We start from the raw sequence: 19,239 nt of genomic DNA, 5'->3' as shown, positions 1-19,239 counted from the left end.
AGTAAAGTTCTTCCTCTGTAATCATTAAAATATTTATTTATCTATTTACCTTTTTACTTTGTTTTTAAGTCGCATTATTTGCCATTGCAAAAAAAAAACTAGAATCAGTTTCTGATCAACAGCTGCATCGCTTTCCTCTGAAAATGTTTGTGCTTCGACCTTCAAGTATACAAACGGTTTATGTATAGTTAGTACTGCTACTCTTTGAAAACCATAAGCACTAAGTAATAGCATTAAACGGTTATTATGCGTTTCACCATACAACAACAAAAAAATGAAGGTGAACCACGTGTAGTTTGAAATCGGAGATGCAAGCGGCGAAACTCTCGCCGGCAAGAAAAACGTGGCACAGGTGTGGGGTGCGGAATATATTTTTTATACAGACGGGTTTTCCCGTCTGTTTGTAAGGGACTGGCAATTAATGCGATCAAAGAAAGACAAGAGAATAAAAAATTAAACTGAGACATATGCCTCAGTCACATAGGCAAACTGCTCACAAATTAAGGGAAAGAACAAAGCACATTCAATTAGGCTTGAATGATTGGCATGTGCGTTAAATCAATCCGGAGATCCATGATCTGATTTTCCTTCACTATAGTTGAATACTGTACGTCCTCTGTGAAAATCTTCTTTCTTCTCATTAATTGTTTTTATAGGTGATCCTAGGAGATCTGTTGGGTGCAGTATCAGTTCTAGCGAACAAAATATGCACGAAGGAAGGCGACTTAATTGAACTATTTATTCATTAAATGAAAAAAAAGAAAATATAGGGCCATGGAATTGTTTTGTTTGGGTATCGATATCATGAACTTTGTTATCGTTTTGGGAGAAAGAAGTGATTATTCTATATACCTGTATATATTTTCCACAAAGCTGTTATTCATAATCCCACACAATATGGGTTAGAAATAGCTTTGATGATAACTTGTCAGTAGGCCTATTTAAATTCTCTTAGTACCTTTTATACATGCGGACTTACCCTGCAATGGAGAACATCTGCGATAATACATGAATTCGGCTAAATCCAGCGACTCCTTTCACAGAGCTGGAAACAGCCCTGAAGTGATGTGACATAAATAAATGAAGAGGACCCTGGGTCTCTGATCTTTTTTCCCTCTTTTTAAGCAAAAAGGACAAATGAATAATGCATGGATTTGGTCTGAATGATAAACTGCATGGAAAAATAGCCTCAAAGCTTAGAAAATGGGTGACGATAGTGAGACAAATGTATTAATATGCTGAATATATACAGTGAAAACTTGTATCATGTCTATCAATCATGCTGGGCTCAAAGGATTCGGCACAATGTACACACACACGCACACACACACACACACACACACACACACAGAGACTCACTGTCACACTATGGGCCACTTGGAGACACCAGTTCACTTAAGCATTGTTTTGGACAGCAGCAGGAACCCAGAGAATCTGGATGGGACCCACACAGGCACGGGAGATTTAGAGAAATTGTATCATATTATATTGTAAACATAAATAATGATTAATTTCTGACAATAATTTTTTATAAAGTTTTTTTTGTTTGTTTATTAATCAAGATAAATACTTATTAATCTGAATCAATGTCCTTCCTTGAAAAACCATTGCAGCTGAAATAAATGCTAGTTTCTTAAGAAGGTTGAAAAATTGTGTGTTAGAAAACCTCTGGATAATTGTTTAATGCAGGGGTGGCACACCTGATCCATGGAAAGTCACTGTGGGTGCAGGTTTTTGGGATGACCTCTCAATCAGCCAATAATAAAGCAGTGGTTCTCAACACCAGTGCTGGGGATCCACTGTTATTGGCTGATTGAGAGGTCACCCCAAAAACCCGCGCCATCTCTCCATGGATCAGGGTCCCCATGCCTGGTCTAATGTAATTCTGTCAGTCTTGACAGCTAACTAGAGATCGACCGATATATCGATTTACCGATATTTTTCCCGATATTTAAGCATTTTACCATAATCGGTTATCGGTTTTGTAATATCGGGTTCACCGATAAACGCCGCCATCTTGTGTGTGTTTTGAGAATTACGTGCATGATCGCCATTGCAGCACAGCGTCTGAGGGGAAACAACAACTGCGTGCACAGGTAAAGTATACTTACTTGTTTTGCTATATTTAGTCAACTTTATTTAACATAACAGCTATTAATGCACAAATTAGATGTGTTACATAAATGACTAATATGTAGTTTATGCAGCTTGGCTCTAAGAAATAAAGACGAACTCACAGTCACGTAAAATAATCCGTCAAATCCTGTCACAATAAAAACATAACTTTGCCTGAATTAAATAATATACAGCCATTAATAAGCACATGTTGTAAATAAAAGCGCTGAATTTAATTCTCTCTCATGTTGTCTATATATGCTCATCATTAGTCTCGTGAAATTGGTCGGCTAAAATAACCCATCAAGTCCTATCCCAATAAATATGTAACTTTGCATGAATTAAATCATTTACAGACATGGATGAGTGCATCTTGTAAATAAAAGCGCTGAATTTAATCCTCTCTCTGTTGTCTACATGCTCATCATCAGTGGCGTGCACAGACATTTTGGGGGGCAAGTGCTCCAGGGGGAAAAAAGGGCACTTTTTGCATATGTGGAAAACCTTTTCTTTTTATAATAAAAAAAACGCACAGGTTAAATGCAATTTGACTTTTATTTCAAAACATTCTCTAAAAATCAAAAATCACACCACAAAAAGATAAAATCTGTATCCAACTCTAAACTATATACATACATATTCACAACACAGTGCGTAAATGTCTGCGAGCATCGCTGAGTCAGTAACAACCAGTTAGGCTAAAGACTGCATCTTTAGACAGTTGGACGGTGTTCTAACTTTCTCACAGGAGACACCTACTAAAGACAGTCAAAGACATTAATTTCAATCTTACCAAAGTAGGACAGTAGTTGACGTTAGTTATGGAAAGGCTAATCCACAAAAACGGAGAAACGTCCATAATTCTATTATTCATAATCATGTCAAGGTTTTAGGTTTTTCTGCAGTTCCATCTCTAAAAAGTGTGATGTCTTCCCGTCACTGACTTCAGTTTGAAAACTTTGTATTTATTCACAGATTTCCGTGAGATCATCCTAAAATTTGTAACGAAAAATGGGCTCAAAAGAGCCCTCTGCCTAACGGCATGTAGCCTATAGCATAACGTGATATTTTCAATAGTGTATGCAAAAAGGTCGGAATTGATGGAGAGCGGGGTTGCCTAAATGGTTTAGGTTACATTTTAAATGTGTCGTTTTTTTGTTTATCCATATGGATGGATGGAGGGGGCAAGCTGGCAAAGTTTGTCATGTGCAGTTTCTGACAGGCTACTTCACAACAAAACAATTGCAGGTTGGTCTTAGAGGGCAAACAGAATAATTTCACTCGATTCATGGGTTACCTGACTGGTTGGGAAGGGAAAGAGCTGCCGTGTTGTCCGCCGTGGCTCCCAGTCGCTATAGTTAGCCTACTATGCCTACTCCAAGTAGTCCTATGTCATGCCGCTGCTACACGCCTCACAACAAATGAACTGCAAGCGTGTTCACGTGACACGGTGACAGTGAAAAAGCGACAGGGTTCGGGTGTCTTTGAAGAAGGGGCACAAATCAAGCCATTATTTTCACACCTTTTTAAATCGCGCAGCTTTAAAAAAAAAAAAAAATCACGTCTTTCAAAAGGGCACTTTTTTGGACTGAGGGCAAAAGGGCAAGTGCTTCAGCACCACCTCGTCTCTATCTGTGCACGCCAGTGCTCATCATTATAGTCTCGTGAAGTTGGAGTCACGAATGCTAAGATAAACCGTCATGTCCTGTTCCAATAAAGACGTAACTTGCCGGAATTAAATACAGCCACTAAAGAGCGTCTATATGCTCATCATTCGTCTCGTGAAGTTACTTCCATTTTGCTGTTCACTCACCATGAAATGCTCCAGCACAGCCACCGCATATAACTTTTAACAAGATTCACTAAAACACCCGAATTATATTAACATGTACTATATAACCATCATTCCGCTAATAAACATCTTCTAAATAAATATAACTAAGAAATTGAATGCGCTTTGTCAGCACGCAAGTCATAATGTAGAACGACAAAAACGTTTTTTTTTTTCAAAAACGTAATTGTGATATATCAGAAAAGCAATAAAAAAACTATGTTTTGTTTGTTATATTTCAATATTTCAGAATATTATTCAGCAAATTAACATTATCCAGCAAATCATTCTTCACTCTTTAGCCTATAAACGCAGCTTTATAAACCTAATAAAACTGTAGTTTAAAATGAAGTTACATTTCTGCAAAGTTGATATGACTCCTGTGCTTGAAAACAGACATTCTATAGGTCTATTTATTTTGCTTATTGGTAATGTTAGTGTTGCTGCCCATGCTTTTCTCTGTAGACTCTGTTTTCTACACTACAACCTAGTTCTGCTCAACTGGGAGTATTAAGCTGCATTAAAACAACAATGTTATTTTTTTTCCAGGTGGCTAAGAATGTTAGGCTACCTGTTTTTTTTTTTTACCTCATTGAAGATTTTATTTTTGAACAAAAACACTTTAGTAACAGTGCACTTCTTGTATTTTTTGCACTTTCAGACCCCTCTATTTATTGGTGTATAAATAAGAGTTTTGATTTGTATGCAAGGAGGGAGTGATTGTTATAAATAAAACAGTTTGTTCAGTTCAGTGGTGTTGTAATCATTGTGTCAAAAACAGAAGTATAATAGTAAATAAATATCGGTTCTGAATATCGGTTATCAGGCACATAAACATGCAAATAATTGGTATCGGTAATAAAAATTAATATCGGTCAATCACTACAGCTAACCTTATATTAGTCCATCTATGTCAGGGTCAGCCCCCATTGTCCCACTCTGTGTCCCTTCCCCGTTTGGCCAGCAGGCGTTGCTGGTCATCCCGTCCTTCATGTTAGTCTTTGTTCTCAATGTGTTTAGCATGTGGTTGCTTGTGATCCTTGTCCTGTGTTTGAATCCCACCTCCTCTGTTTTTGTATTTTGCTCCCTAGTGTTTCATTTGAGTTTCTCTCGTTCTTGTGTCTGATTTTGTAGTTGGTTTTGGTTTTGTTCCTTGTGCCCCTGCTTGTGTCTTTACCTGTTTGTAATTCCCTAGTGTTGGTTTGTTTCCCTGTTTCCTTGGTTAGTTCTTAGTTTCCCTGTCTAGTTCCTTTTGAGTTTATTAGTTTCACCTGTGCCCTGTTTTCCTGGTCTCTGTTAATTAGTCTCACCTGTCCTGTGTTAGTCTTACTACCCAATTTTGGTTTCTGTATTTAAGTCCCTGCTTCTGTTCTGTTCCCTAGTGGTTGTTGATTGTGATGGTGATTTGTACTGAAATGTTTGTGAGGTGTGTATTTTGCTTACCTGCCCAGTTTCTGTTATTTGTGATTTGTAGTTTTTGTGATTTGTAGTTTTTGTGATTTGTAGTTTTTGTGATTTGTAGTTTTTGTGATTTGTAGTTTTTGTTTATCCCCTTCAGTTTCTGACCCCTCGTGGGCCTTTGTTTTGTTAGTCCTTTCTTGTGTTTTTAGTTCAGTTAAATAAACCCTTTTTGTTTTCTTGGAGCCGCCAGTGGGTCGTTCACCTTTTTTATGCCCTGGTCATGCCACGTTCCCTTACCCGAGCCGCCCGGATCCATGACAATCTATTGCTGTTTTTTGGTATGACAGCTAAAGCATTTAAAGCATCCTGTCATTTACTGCATCTGCATTTTTAGAATGCTGCAACCATGTTAATACAGACTCTCCTCTACTTATGAACTTTCAGACAAACGAACAAAGAGGACTGTAAGTCCAAATTGTGTTCATTGGGCTCCCGTTTCCTGTGCGCAACATCAGTTTTTTTTCTGTGCATCAATTCCGCCTAGTACAACTTCTGACCGCTACTCCTGCCACGCAGCAGCATAACGTGCGTACTCCCAACATCCCAGTTCTTTGTACTTGCGTATAACTTTAAAATGATTTTGAATAACAACTTACGAACATTTCAAGTTACGATCGGCTGTTCGAAACGTATCTTGTTCGTACTGTAAGTGCAGGAGCGTCTGTATAGCCGAAAACCACATTTGATATCAACTTGCCTTATTTTGCTACTGTGTAGTTTTCTTTTTTTTTCATGGCCTTAATGGTGTCCTCTCTTCTTCTCCTCCATGAAAATGACAACTAGTCTGGCTTTCTCCTCTGAAAGGTGTCATCAGAGTCACTCTGGGATTTCAGCCTTGTGACGACTGAGTCCTACAGGCTTTTCTCACACTTGTAGCTGGAGTGCTGTTATTCCACAGCTGAACGTTTTCCCGTGTGATGCTGAAGACCTGTTTCTGATCCACCACTACAAAAGTTTGCAAAATAGTTTTAAGTAGTGAGAAATGTCCCCTCTAGAAATATAGTTATACATTTACGTTACCATTTATTTACTTGGCAGAAGCTTTGTCCAAAGCGATGTACAAGCAGGGTAGATAATACATCACAAGTGTACAGCTGTCAATGACCAACCAGAGTTGAGTGCTGGTAGGATGAACTTCCACTGATTGTCCAGAAACAAGTGCATGATAGTTGTCGGAAGGAGAGCTATACAAACAATGCTTAGAACACTTGAGAACATCTAGTAGTTCCAGGCAAACCATGTTAAAATGGAACAAGTCAACAGTAGACAGAGAGCCAATAGGGGTCAGTGGTATAGAATGAGGTTAGTCACCGAAAAAAATGTTGTGTAGAAGAGGAACCAGGCATGTGAAATGTCTTTGTAAAGACAAATAACTGCAAAAATAGAGTTAATAATAAACCCTCTGGAGCAAATCTGGGAGAGTCAGGAGGTAGAATAAAGATTGGAGCACTGTGTGGATGCAAATTGTGTGGTCAGACTTTTTCTTATCAAATGGCTGCAGTAGGAACCCATACTGGTGGATGTGGTGAAACAGCCGTGAATGACAAGGAGGGACATACAGGCAATCTGCTACAGTTAGAAGCTGCCTTGGCCTCAGTGCCCATGGTATTCCTGTATGTTCATTGCATGGGCAGCTGAGTAATCCGAGTACTTGTTTGTCAGCACATTAGTGTTTCACTGCAAGATATAACCCTTTTGAAAAAAGTCTAAAATGAAAGTTTTTGTCAATACAGTGGAGATGTTTTAAGCATTAGGTAACCTTCTTTAAAAGCTCCCGTCTATGAGGGATGAACTGGGGTCATCGGGAAAGGCTTCAAGTTCATCTACTCTGCCCCAGCTCTGTGGTGGTCCTGGGGTTCTTCACGGAAAGATGGGAGATCTGCAGACCCCTGCAGATAATGTAGACGCTTGGATGCAAATGTGGCCCTGCAGCAGATCAGCATGTCCCTCTCTAATAAAGCTTTTTTAGTTCTCTGTTTTTTATATACAGTATATGCAAAAAAAAAACATTCAATCCATCTTTTAACTGCTAATCCTGGTCAGGGCTACAGGAGGGCCTGGAGCCCATCCCAGGCAACACGGGGCATGAAGGTGGTCTACACCGTGGATTATGCAATTATGCAAATATAGTCCAACATTTATTAACCATTTCAAATACAGCTTTACAGCACATTAAAAACAAAATCATGCATAAAACATAAACATACAATATTTTATTGCCGTATAATTCATGTATGAATCAACCAACAACAAGAACAAATGAAATGTAACGTCAACAGTGTTTAATATATTTTTTTCATTAGTGACACCTGGACTATTTTCTTCATATCAGAAAGAGGTGTCCCAGTATGGTTCAGCTGGCCATGAAGTAGCATCATAAAATAATGGTCGAACAGCATTTTTATTTGTCCCTACGTGTGACGATGTGAATTGTGTCACTGTGGAATTGCAGCATGAGGAGAAGCAGCAGGTGACAGGCTCATTCTTAAATGCATTGACCGAGGGCGTGTGATGTCCTGCCCTCATGACGGCTGCAGGGACTGGCCTGCGGCTCAAGTCTGTCTGAGACACGTCGATACCGTGTAATGCGACAGGTGAAGAACACTGAAATACAACACAATTAAGGTACAGCTCAAGGAACCACAAATCAATCGAGAGCAGATAGCCATATGGTGTGTACCGTCAGCAGAATCAACATACACAGTGTTTTACAGGAATTGCACAAATGTTTTGAAGCACTTTTACAATGATTATTTTGAGAAAAATCAATAAACTTTGAAATCTAGTCCTCTGGTCTGTTTTCAATGAATGAGGTAATCACAGAATTTGCAAAAAAAAAAAAAAAAAATCAAAATATTCCATTCCAAATATTAGTCTAATAATTAGTTTAATAGCCACATAAAAATAAGAGGGTTATGGTCACACTTTAGTTACATTTGCACACAGATTCATTTCATTATATTCATTTCATTATATTTCACTGCTTAGAGGAAAGCACCTGGTTTCGAAACTGATCAATGAAAAGAAATCTACAGCCTTAATGATTACTGTCAGTCCTATTGAGTAAACATTTTGCACTATATTTCTTGATAGTGTCATAGTTATTAATATAAATTCCAAATAAAATAAATCTCAAAAGTTCTATTTACATACCGTTAGCAATTCTAGAACCATATGGTTTGGCAACCAAAAAAAAAATCACACCACACATTTTCAGTATACTTTGGAGATGTTACTAGAGAAGAACACACATTAGGATAAACGTTACTTACTCAGGCTATTGAATTTATAATGTATTCACCAACCATTATGTACATATTCTCCTATAAAACACTGCGGGCCATTACTTACAATAAAAACTACATTAGACTGTAACACAGTGATAGATGTTAGTGTTAGACTGATACAGAGACGTATTCAGATAAAGCTGCATGAAATGAACTATAGATGCAGACATTTACATTTTTATTTAAGAAAATAACGGTACATTAAAGATAAAATGATCATATCCAACTCTAGATTATGGCTGACAGAGTTAACGGGTACATTACATCTGGAAAAAATCAGGTATAGACAAGATTTTGTTATTTGAAAAATCTGGTCCCCTTTCATTTCCTTTCCTTTCTACAAACTTGTGATTAATATGTTTACTATGCCTTGAGTACCTACTTTTACCATTTGATAGCACTGGTGGGTGGTTGGTTGGGGAAAATGTGTTTAATTTTTATTTAATCATTTTTATGACTGTTAGTTGTTTTCTCATTTTTTGTTCTTTTTTTCTTTTAAATGTTCAATTGCTAACATGTAAGTTTTATGTTTGTACTTAAAAACTATATTTACAAGTGAATGTGTGCCGAAATTTCTACTAACAAAAATATTTAAACATAAAATGATCATATATATATATATATATATATATATATATATATATATATATATATATTCACTTATCTAAGCATTACAAAAAATATTATGTAATTAAGTGCATATCTCTGTAATGCATATTACAAAGTAATATCCTAATAATAGTGGATATGTGTGACAATACGTATTACACCTGTTCTGAAAATTCTGAGATAAATAAGATATATAAAGATCTACAAAGACAAACCAATGCAGACAATGGAATGTTGGACAATTCACCAAAATAATGATTTAAAACCAGTAGTTCCTTAATAACTTGCATTAATTTTTCATTCAATTTATATTTCTTATTAAACATTTAACCTTCATAAAAAGTTGGAAGCATAAAATGTCCACCCAGTACGGTGTGCTTGCGCGTTCTTCTCCATACCTAACTTCCTGAATATTTCCAAATATCTGGAGACTATGAAGGCCAAATACTACTTCATTATTGTTAAGAGACTGAATGTGTCTATTGTATAACATTACGATGCAATGTAAGAAATGTGTCTGTATTAACTGTCTTGTATCGCATCTAATTTTGTATTTGTGAAGGTAACATATTATTCCATCAACTTTTTCATTACCTTCTCTATAGCTGCCTTTTACTTATATAAGACGTGAGTGATTGGAGAATATAATCATTGGTAACTAGTATTAGACTGTCCTCAATTAAAAGTTTAAAGCTGTACCTTTGAAAAATTGCATTTAGTAAAGAAAGATAAATATGCACTGTGTAGATATGCATTAACATGAATGACAGTCCTAAATGCTCGTGGGAGTTTTAGCAAAACTCATACCAGTCTACCTGATTTTACAAAAGTTACGTACAAAAATGTTCTGAGAGCAGAAGGAAAAATGATTGGTTCAGAGAGATAACCAATCAGATTGTAGTGGAGGTGGGTTCAAACTAGAGGAGGCAGGACCAAACAATCAGATGTCTTGGCCCCGCCTCCTCTAGTTACTTAGACCCACCTCCTCTACAATCTGATTGATTATCTCTCTGAACTGATCATTTTTGTGTAAGTAAAACTCCCATGAGCGTCCTAAATACGGATAAGAATAAAACTGCAAAAATATTATCATATCAGTGTTTACTTATCAAAAATCAACCTATCTTGTTGGACCAGAACTGAGAGCCAGTAATCAAATAGATGGTATGTGGGATCGATGAAAATAGGCCATTCCAAGGTTAGAACAGCAGGGCTAGATGAAAGGCAGATGTTATTTGTGCCACTTGTTTTCTCTCAGTTGAAATACGTCAGTATGCAGAGGAGTCAAACATAAATCCTTCCATGTTCTTTGCCTTTCCTTGACATACAGAAGTGAAACGAGAGCTTGCAGGCTCTTCACTGCTCATAAAACGGCAACGATATTAACTACAATACATGTTGTTTAAAAATAATTTTGGGTTTAGCACCCAAAATAAAAATCCACTTGTTTTTAATATGAACACATGTAGAAGCACACAGTATGGCAAGCAAAATAATGGCCTGAATTGTGTTCATGTGGGACAGACACACAGTGCGTTACTTCTCATACATTGCCTTCGAGGACTGGTGAAGCGCAAAAATCCCAAAGAGAAAGCAAGACGTCCATGACCAGAATGAAAAAGCATACATTAAAAAAAAAAAACAGAAGAGCTAGTTATTAAATGTATAAATATTTCACGGCGATCTTCAGAAAAACGATAAATTGATTTACATATTTGAAATTCAGCTGCATGCTTGCAGTGACCTTAAGCTCAGATAAATACCCGCTAACAGAGCAGCTAGCATATGCTATGGAAACAGAGCGTAGAGCACAGAATTTTATCATGCATAATGACATCTGAATGGAGCAGCAAATGGAGCCAGCATCTGAACTAAACAGTCATCTATTACAAAAAAGAACAGGTTTGGCCATTGAAAAAAATGGGATGAACCTGTGTTTTTCGGTCTTTATGGATTTAAGCATTTAGGTTATAGAGGCTTTGTAAGAAAAAAAAACTAAAATGTCTTCAGAAGTGGAATCCATAATCATAAACACTTTTCATCATTTGGAATGACTTTCTTTGGATATAATGATAAAGATTGCTGGTTCACCTGTGCTACTGTATTAAGTACAAAGGTCAACATTCAGTGCTTTACAAACTAGCAGAAAATAGGACAACAATCAATCTAACATTTTAGCAGAGACTTGCATGGTAAACACACAACATACACAGTAAAAAAAATGGAAAAGCAAGTAACATAAGGTACAATATTAAAGCATTTTTGTGAAAAATACAATTGGCCAATTTCCTTAGGCAGTTTCAGTTGAATATTCCGTCATGTTCTGATTCTTAAGTGAAATTAAACACGTAAGAAGCAGATGTACCAGTTTCATTAACTACAAAATGTGGAACCATATGGCTTATGAAAGATTCATGCTTGTTTTATACTCTCTCTTACTCTGTGTTGATTTTGCAGAGGGGCTGGGTAGCTAGGTAATTACACTCAAAGAAGACATTTTGGTGACCTCCATGCTTACTGTGGAGAGGGGGAAACTCTCATAGCTCTCCGGCGCCCCCCAGCATCGGCATCGGTATAGCGCAGCCCTCAGCTCCTTCTGGAAGTTGCTGTTGAGGAAGCCATAGATGACAGGGTTGACGCAGGTGGACGCCATGGCCGTCAGGTGGCAGGCAGAGAAGATGATGTCATGCTGGCAGGAGGGGATCGCCCAGTGGTGCCAGTCGAACAGCGTGTTAAAGACATTGAGTGGTAACCAGCAGAGGGCGAAGACAGCCACGATGGAGGCCAGCATGACATTGACCCTCTTGGACCCCTTTGCTTTCTTCTGCCGGGGGTCCCGCGTTCTTTCCACCATGTCCTTCCTCCGTCGTAGCCGCAAGAAAATGCGCAGGTAGCAGACGAGGATGAGGGACAGGGGCAGGCAGTACTGGAAGAGCAGCAGCGACGTGGTGTAGGCCAGCCGGTTACGCTCGGACGGCCAAAGCTCCATGCAGATCACGTGGTCCGTGAATGGATTGTAAGGGAGGCTCAGGTTCTGGAAGGGGGCGTTGGTGAGAATGTTGAACGAGAGGAATGGCAAGGAGATGAAGCAAGCCACCATCCAGGTGACAGCCACTGCTAGGTAGGAGTGACCCACCACCGGCTTCCAGCCCGTAGGGTGGATGATAAGCTGGTGGCGCTCCAGGGCGATAAGCACCATGGAGAAGATGGAGACCGTGACAGACATGCACTGGACGAAAGGCGTGACCTTGCAGAGGGCTTCTCCCAGGATCCATCGGTCCATCAGGGTGTAGATGACAGTGACTGGCAGGCAGACGATGCACATGAGGATGTCGGAACAGGAGAGGTTGGCGATGAAGATGTTGGTGACGTTCCTCATCTCCTTCTGCCGGGAGATGATGAAGACGAGGCAGGTGTTGCCGATGAGGCCGACGGCAATCACGGCGCTGTACGCCACAATGAGGAAGGTCGTGCTGCTCACCGAGGTGCGGCACTGGCCTGACTGGTCCCAGGATAGCTCATCCCACCAGGGTCTGCTGCTGTTATTCATCATGGGGCCAACCGCAGGTGGATGTCCGTGGGGAGGACTTGTTCAGCAGTAATACAGTAAAGACGATTTGTTCTTTGTTGTATTTAACTGGCAGGAGTCATGTCCCTTGTTCCTAAGTTCAGGTGTAGGTTTTAGATGTCTGCTTTTATTCGTCTGTGTTAAAAAAAAAAATCAAGAGAAACAGCTTAAGCTTTTGCTCTAAGAGCAATTTATTTCCCATGTAGAACATAAATATTGCACTATAAATAAATCATACCAGTCTACCCGATTTTACAAAAGTTACGTACAAAAAAAGTACCTAAATATAATTTTCATCAATCATCAGACTAGGCAAAGCATGAAATTGTCTCTTCTTCCTCAAGTGGCAAGAAATTAGCCCTAATTTTAAATGCTGTTAACAAGACCACTGTGTGTTTGAAGCTAAGCCCAGTTGTTTTCGCTCAGTTAGAATGCAATGCAAGGTGTTTTTTTTAAGGTACAGTAATCATTTGTGTGTTGTTCCACAGCCACGCAGCACAGTTCTCAGTTGCATTTTTGTAGCAATGTCATGCAGAATAATTTATTCACACATGGGTTGTGTGACATCTGCCAGGCGACTCCAACATTTCATAACCATTCTGGTATTATTTTACAAGAGGCTCGGTTCTCTTTTTCTAAAAGCTCAGTTTAACATTCAGCCTGTGTCAGTTCCAGCCACCACCACCTCCAGCCCCCAAGACCTTACTCACGATAAGCAGTTGGAAGATGGATGGATTCAACTTGTGTTTGCCAGTCTTCCTTAAATATTGTGATATTTTGTCGTACGGTACGACAGGAAATTACTGCCAAAAATGCCGTTGTCTCAAGACTTGACAGTATCGTTAACCGGGCTGATAAATTCCAGCTGTAATTTTCCTAGCCTTTTTTGGTCGGATGATACTGTAGCTACATCGGCTCTAAGTATTAGCAAGTGGCTATTAGCTTTTTTATGACAGAACCAAGCATTTACTCTCTTGTATGATGTAAAAGTCTAAATATTTATGAAGTACCCTTCAGTGGAACCTCAGAGATATGTGGCTCTTTATGTATTCCTTATTTCATGTTTGTAACATTTACGACGAGTAATGGATAACCTGAAAGCCATTTTCCAGAAATGATCACGGACTATATATCTGTGTACACAAATGAAAAGTTCCTAAGACAGTAATTATTTGGATGCTTATACATGGTGACATTCACACAGCGCCCAGTAGATGTATTAGACAGATACACAGTAGATTTACAGTTGAATATGTTCACAGAACCAGTTTAGTTTAGCTGGTGTGCTAAATATTACTACGGTAGGTAAAAGCAGGCTGACAAACCCACTAGCAGACTGTCTGCATAAGAGTATTTGTGAGAGCAAGGGAACAGAACTCTATTTTTATTATCTCACCTGATTCTAATTTCACTTGTTTCAGTCAGCCAATGATGCAATGTTACGATAGTAAGGCATGAAGTGATAGTCATTAAACCTGTAATAATTTCAACATACAAAATGATGGCACTACCAGCAGGAGGGCAAATGTTCACCATCTCTTTCATGAAAACTGCACACTGCATAATTTGCGAGACGTTTTGGATTATATGTAGATGACTTTCAGAAGTAGCTCTGAATTACCTTATTCAACTGCACATAATGGCCCTGAGCTGGGAGCTGCTGATTAGGTGCTCAGGGCTCAAGCTGTCATGGGATGCATATAGATGCTTATACCATTCAAACATATACCATTCACACATATACCATTCACACATATACCATTCACACATATACCATTCCACCCACCAACTCCTAAATTGTCCTCTATGATTGCCGCTCATATAAAAGGTAATCTAACCATACTACTAACCATATCAGGGGTGCTTAACTAGTGAACCTCTTTTGGTGCTGCTGTTGCTTCTAAAACATTATGTTCACCTGCTGACCTGATCTGCAGAAGCTGCACCCCGATGTAGCGTGAGCCTCAGAAATGGAATTAAATGGATGCGACCGAAATACAAGTTTAAACTAAAAAAAGGACTTTGACCAGCTAATTTGTCTGTTTGTATTAAGAACATTACTCCCTTTTTTGATTAGAAAGCATTTTCATGCTGAAGTATGCAGGACTTATGGTGAAATACAGGGGCTGGACTATGAAACTGAAACCCCTTGTTTTAGACCACAGTAATTCATTAGTATGGGGTAGGGCCTCCTTTTGCGGCCAATACAGCATTAATGGTTCTTTCTGAAGCACCAGGCTGCACATATATAGTTATGAAACCTCAAACACTATTGATCAGGTGTTTTAGTTTCATTGTCCAACCCCTGTATGTCAACCATATATCCGATATATTAACATATTAAAATTAAAATATATTAAAATGCATTTAGGATTGGTGGTAAAGCACTTACTTGAGCTTGATCTAGCTACAGTAGGATTCAGACTCAGACTGTGCTGCTTCACCTTCTTACTGATGTCCTTCCAGTGTCTGTGAGAACAAACTGGATCTTGACTGAAAAGCCAAGACAGGATTCTGTGGTATGTTGATAAGATTGCTGCTCTTCTGAGAGGCCTTGACCACCTGTAAAATCAAACATGTTTCAGAGTAACACTACAATTACAATTCCCAGATGAAAAATTACAGTACAGCAAACTAAAATCCAGTACCATTTTATTTATTTTGGTTGAGACACTGGACCCTTGCGTCTAAAACAATTAAGTCAAAGGAGTGAAAACATAAGGGACTGAATATGTAAGTTTAAAATTTTGTCTAATGACTCTTCATGGTCCGTAAGCATTAAGATTAAAAAGCACATATGCCTTCTGCCACAGAATCTGTCAAGTGGATAAAAAGATAAAGAGATAATCTAATAAAGGAATCCCGTACTGAGTTTTGTGGTACATTATTGTCTGAAACAGCTTGCAGTGGTGAGCATCTGGAAAGTAACATGGCCCTGAAAAGCAGTGGAGTAACAGCCGTTATGGTGGGCTGCCGTAATTCACGTAATCGTGAATCAAGGTGTCCTGGCCAGAGCCATGCAAACAGGACAGGAAGCTGATGGATACCCTGTGTGAGTCTGCGAGGTCCACGGCTCTGTAAATTCATAACATTCAGGCAGACGTAGCCAGATAGTAAAACCAGGGGTTTGAACCCCCCCAAAGTTTTTTTGTTGCCAGTCTGGCACATAGCCATGTAGCAAAATTACAAGCCCCCAAGTCAGCAAACTCTACCGAGGGAAACCCCCATCCCCTGGTTGACAACATCTACCAAGATGATTGCTGGACCCCCCCCCCCCCCAACGAGATTTATTTCTGGTTTCAGGCCTGTATGCTTTAACCTTATCAGCTGCTAAATTACAGACTGAGCCCTTTTTTCGAGTAATATGGCTAAAATCCGAATGTCAAATGTGATAAAAATGCATGGACACGCGGCATTGGAGCACCTGGGGAATGGGCCAGTTACTAATGACCTGAACACCGTCAGGCAATCTTGAAATAACATTCTCCACAAGGCACCCAGGGCGAAAGACTTTCTTAGTTTGAATATGAATTCCTCAAAGGCGCCTCGAGCGTTTGGGTCTTTGTGACGCAATATTGTGACACCTGCCAGCACTGGCGCTCAGGTGTATGAAGCGTCACCTGGCACTGGGTCTGTCTGACAAATGACACCATGGTAATAGCCTAAAAGGAATTTCAGCATGGTGTCCTGGGCTCTTCACACCTGCTGGGGTGTAATGGCAGGATAAGGGCACAGGGTATTTCAGAAAGGATTCGGAACGCACCCCAGTTTTTGCTGCTGTTTAAATTTTAGGTTTAGGTGATTCGCTTGTGCTGTCTATCACTGTTCGTTTACCTAATAAAAACCAATATCCAAGTATCTGATGTATGGTGGATTAAACCCCATTTGTGACAGACAGGAGAGCTATGGGGCTCTCTTGGGATGTTCACTGGAGCACAGCATGTCTGAAATTCTTGTAGAATGTGGAAATCTGATGCATTAAATAAAACCCACTTTTACGAAATATTAGATATACATGATTGTTCACATTTTTAGTACAAAGAATTTTGGTGAAGGTCACTGAAAGGTCACCTCAGGATCCCTTCTGTGACCTCTCTGATTTGGCTTGGCTAATGCAAGTGGTAAGGATACTGCTGAGCATTCAGTACACTACTCACTCAAGTACATTAGTAATTGTTTCATGTCAGTTTCACTTAAGCTCAATTTGTACGCTATCTACCTAGAATTACAATCCCCCAACACGGTCATTAAAATGTAACAGGCATGCATTTGAAATGTTTAACTTTTACAGCATTATATCACAGGCACTTCACTTTTTTCTTGTTTAAAAATTGCCTAGAGAAGAAGGTGAAACCAGAACTAAATAATAAAACGTCAAGAGTGTAACTGAGCCAAGCAACTGGGCAGGTAATAAACGGTGTGAAATCGAAGGGTCAGAAAAAAACGATATAAACGATAAAAATGATTTCATTTACCAATCAAATTTCTTTTAGGTGAATCAAATGAAGCGTCATTTAATTTAATGTGTGGTGAAATTATAGTTTTTAAATTATATTTTTTTTTAAAACTGATCGGTTAAAAAAAAATCATCTTTTAACATAATTATACAAAATATATGTATCAGAGTGATTTTGAACAACGACATGGGACACTTTGAAGAGCTAGACACATGAAAAATCCCTTAAAGAAAAGTAAATGCACGGATGAAACGTTCAGGAAGAATCAGATCTGTAACTGCCGAGCCGGGTATAGTCACACAAAATAAACACTCCGCATGTAGTCTAATGCTTGCGTGTGAAAACATTTTCAGTTTTATGTCAAATGTTGTTTTTGGTAATCATTGGATGGTTAGAGAATTTGCCAAAGTCTTCATAGATGGGGACTCAGCGATGTAAACAACAAAGACGTTAAACTGTTTCACTGTATTTATATCTGAGAATATATACATTATTAAACATATACACGCGTATTTAATAAATATACGTGACATTGTAACCAAACATTTAAGGAGTCCCAGAAGTACCATGTGTCATAATGTTTGAATAGTACCACATAAATCAGGAAAACATTTTCTAGTTTATGCATCTTCGTTCACAAAGGTAAAGGGCGCAAAGCAGTTATTTTAAGTCTAAAGACAATGGGTCAGTTTGTATTATGAAATGGGTATGTATCTCAAATGATGTAAAATTAAATTTAATACCCAATTTCATTGGTCCAATTCAATACTGAACATTATCAAGCAAGAATATAAGAAAACGCACAACAAAAGCCAGCACTATCTCAGGAAACCCTTGTGAATAACTTACCTTTGTCAGGCAAATAATGGTCTTGCAAAAGCGTGTATCCGGGATCAGTTTACCGCCTGCTGGCATAGATGCGATAGAAACGAACGGGACTTTCCGACAGTCAAAGCGTCAACGTTCAAAAGCAGGTAGTTGGGGGAGGCTTTTGGGGTCTGAAAGGAACGCTGGATGAATTCCTCTTAAAGAGACAAGGGGCCATCAAGGAGACCGATTTCTGCCGTGTTTTTTGTGAACCACGTTACTAAGAGCCCCCAAATAGACGTCGCCAACAATATATTGCTCCTCAAGATGTACAATTCCAAATTCTTTTTTATTATTAACGGGTAATTGTTTGTCCATTTGTATACTAGTCGAATCCTGATAGCAATGAAATCCATCGGTGTTAATTTCCTCTCACATATTAGAACCGTTAACTTCTGACATGTCTGAACAAGGAGGTGTGGCTGTCAGGGTCTGCGGAAGAAGTTCACCATATCGGTTATAAGGTCATACCATTTGTAGCATTTAAGATAGTTTAAATATTCCAGTCAGCTTTCAAGTTTTCAACTTGTTAATCAACAGTGGATTGCAAACCCAGGACATACGAAGTGTAACACCCACAACAGTGTCATGTTAGGACAGAAAGACAATCCACTTATTGTTTATACAGTAACTTGTAGCTTAATTGGCTTTAAACTTACATATTACTTAACATAGTATCAGTACATTATTTGTGATTTTATGAGGAGGGGAAAAATTGTCTTTGGAACCCTGACCCAGATAAGCAGTAAGATGGATGGATGGATGGACAAGGTTATAATGAAAAATAACAGATGTGTCCCTCCAGGAATTTACAGGTTCTGTGACATTGCTGATGGATCAAGAATCTTATTTACTTTAGTTATCCCACCATAAATATGACACAAATCATGAACACCAGAAAATTTCAAACAATCAAATTGATCTGTTTTGTTTAGCTCCCATGTTGTTGGACTTGACTGGAGAAGATATATCAAATAAGCATTTAATTAAGACTGAAAAACCATTCTGTCTTCTTTTTTTTCTTTCCTTTCCCTCTACAAAACA

General features: G+C 38.7%; 1 protein-coding gene across 2 annotated transcripts; it reads right to left on the bottom strand.

Moving 5' to 3' along the window:
* Window positions 1-7,515: 7,515 nt before the first annotated feature.
* npy8br (neuropeptide Y receptor Y8b) lies at window positions 7,516-18,607 on the bottom strand. 2 transcript variants are annotated; one of them, XM_072704511.1, is made up of 4 exons: window positions 18,178-18,607; window positions 15,264-15,433; window positions 12,785-13,006; window positions 7,516-12,688 (listed from the first exon to the last, which is right to left on the bottom strand). In XM_072704511.1, the coding sequence occupies exons 3-4, from the start codon at window positions 12,854-12,856 to the stop codon at window positions 11,774-11,776; spliced, it is 987 nt and encodes a 328-aa protein (XP_072560612.1). In that variant the 5' UTR covers window positions 12,857-13,006; window positions 15,264-15,433; window positions 18,178-18,607; the 3' UTR covers window positions 7,516-11,773. The 2 variants fall into 2 exon arrangements, with proteins under 2 accessions (XP_072560612.1, XP_023694144.1); XM_023838376.2 differs by having other exon boundaries at window positions 7,516-13,006.
* Between the last annotated feature and the right edge of the window lie 632 nt (window positions 18,608-19,239).

The sequence above is a fragment of the Paramormyrops kingsleyae genome, chromosome 2, assembly GCF_048594095.1.
Source record: "Paramormyrops kingsleyae isolate MSU_618 chromosome 2, PKINGS_0.4, whole genome shotgun sequence".
NCBI classification, from domain to species: Eukaryota; Metazoa; Chordata; class Actinopteri; order Osteoglossiformes; family Mormyridae; genus Paramormyrops; species Paramormyrops kingsleyae.
Note: the sequence above shows the minus strand (reverse complement) of the source record. Positions and strands in the feature narration are given on the sequence as shown.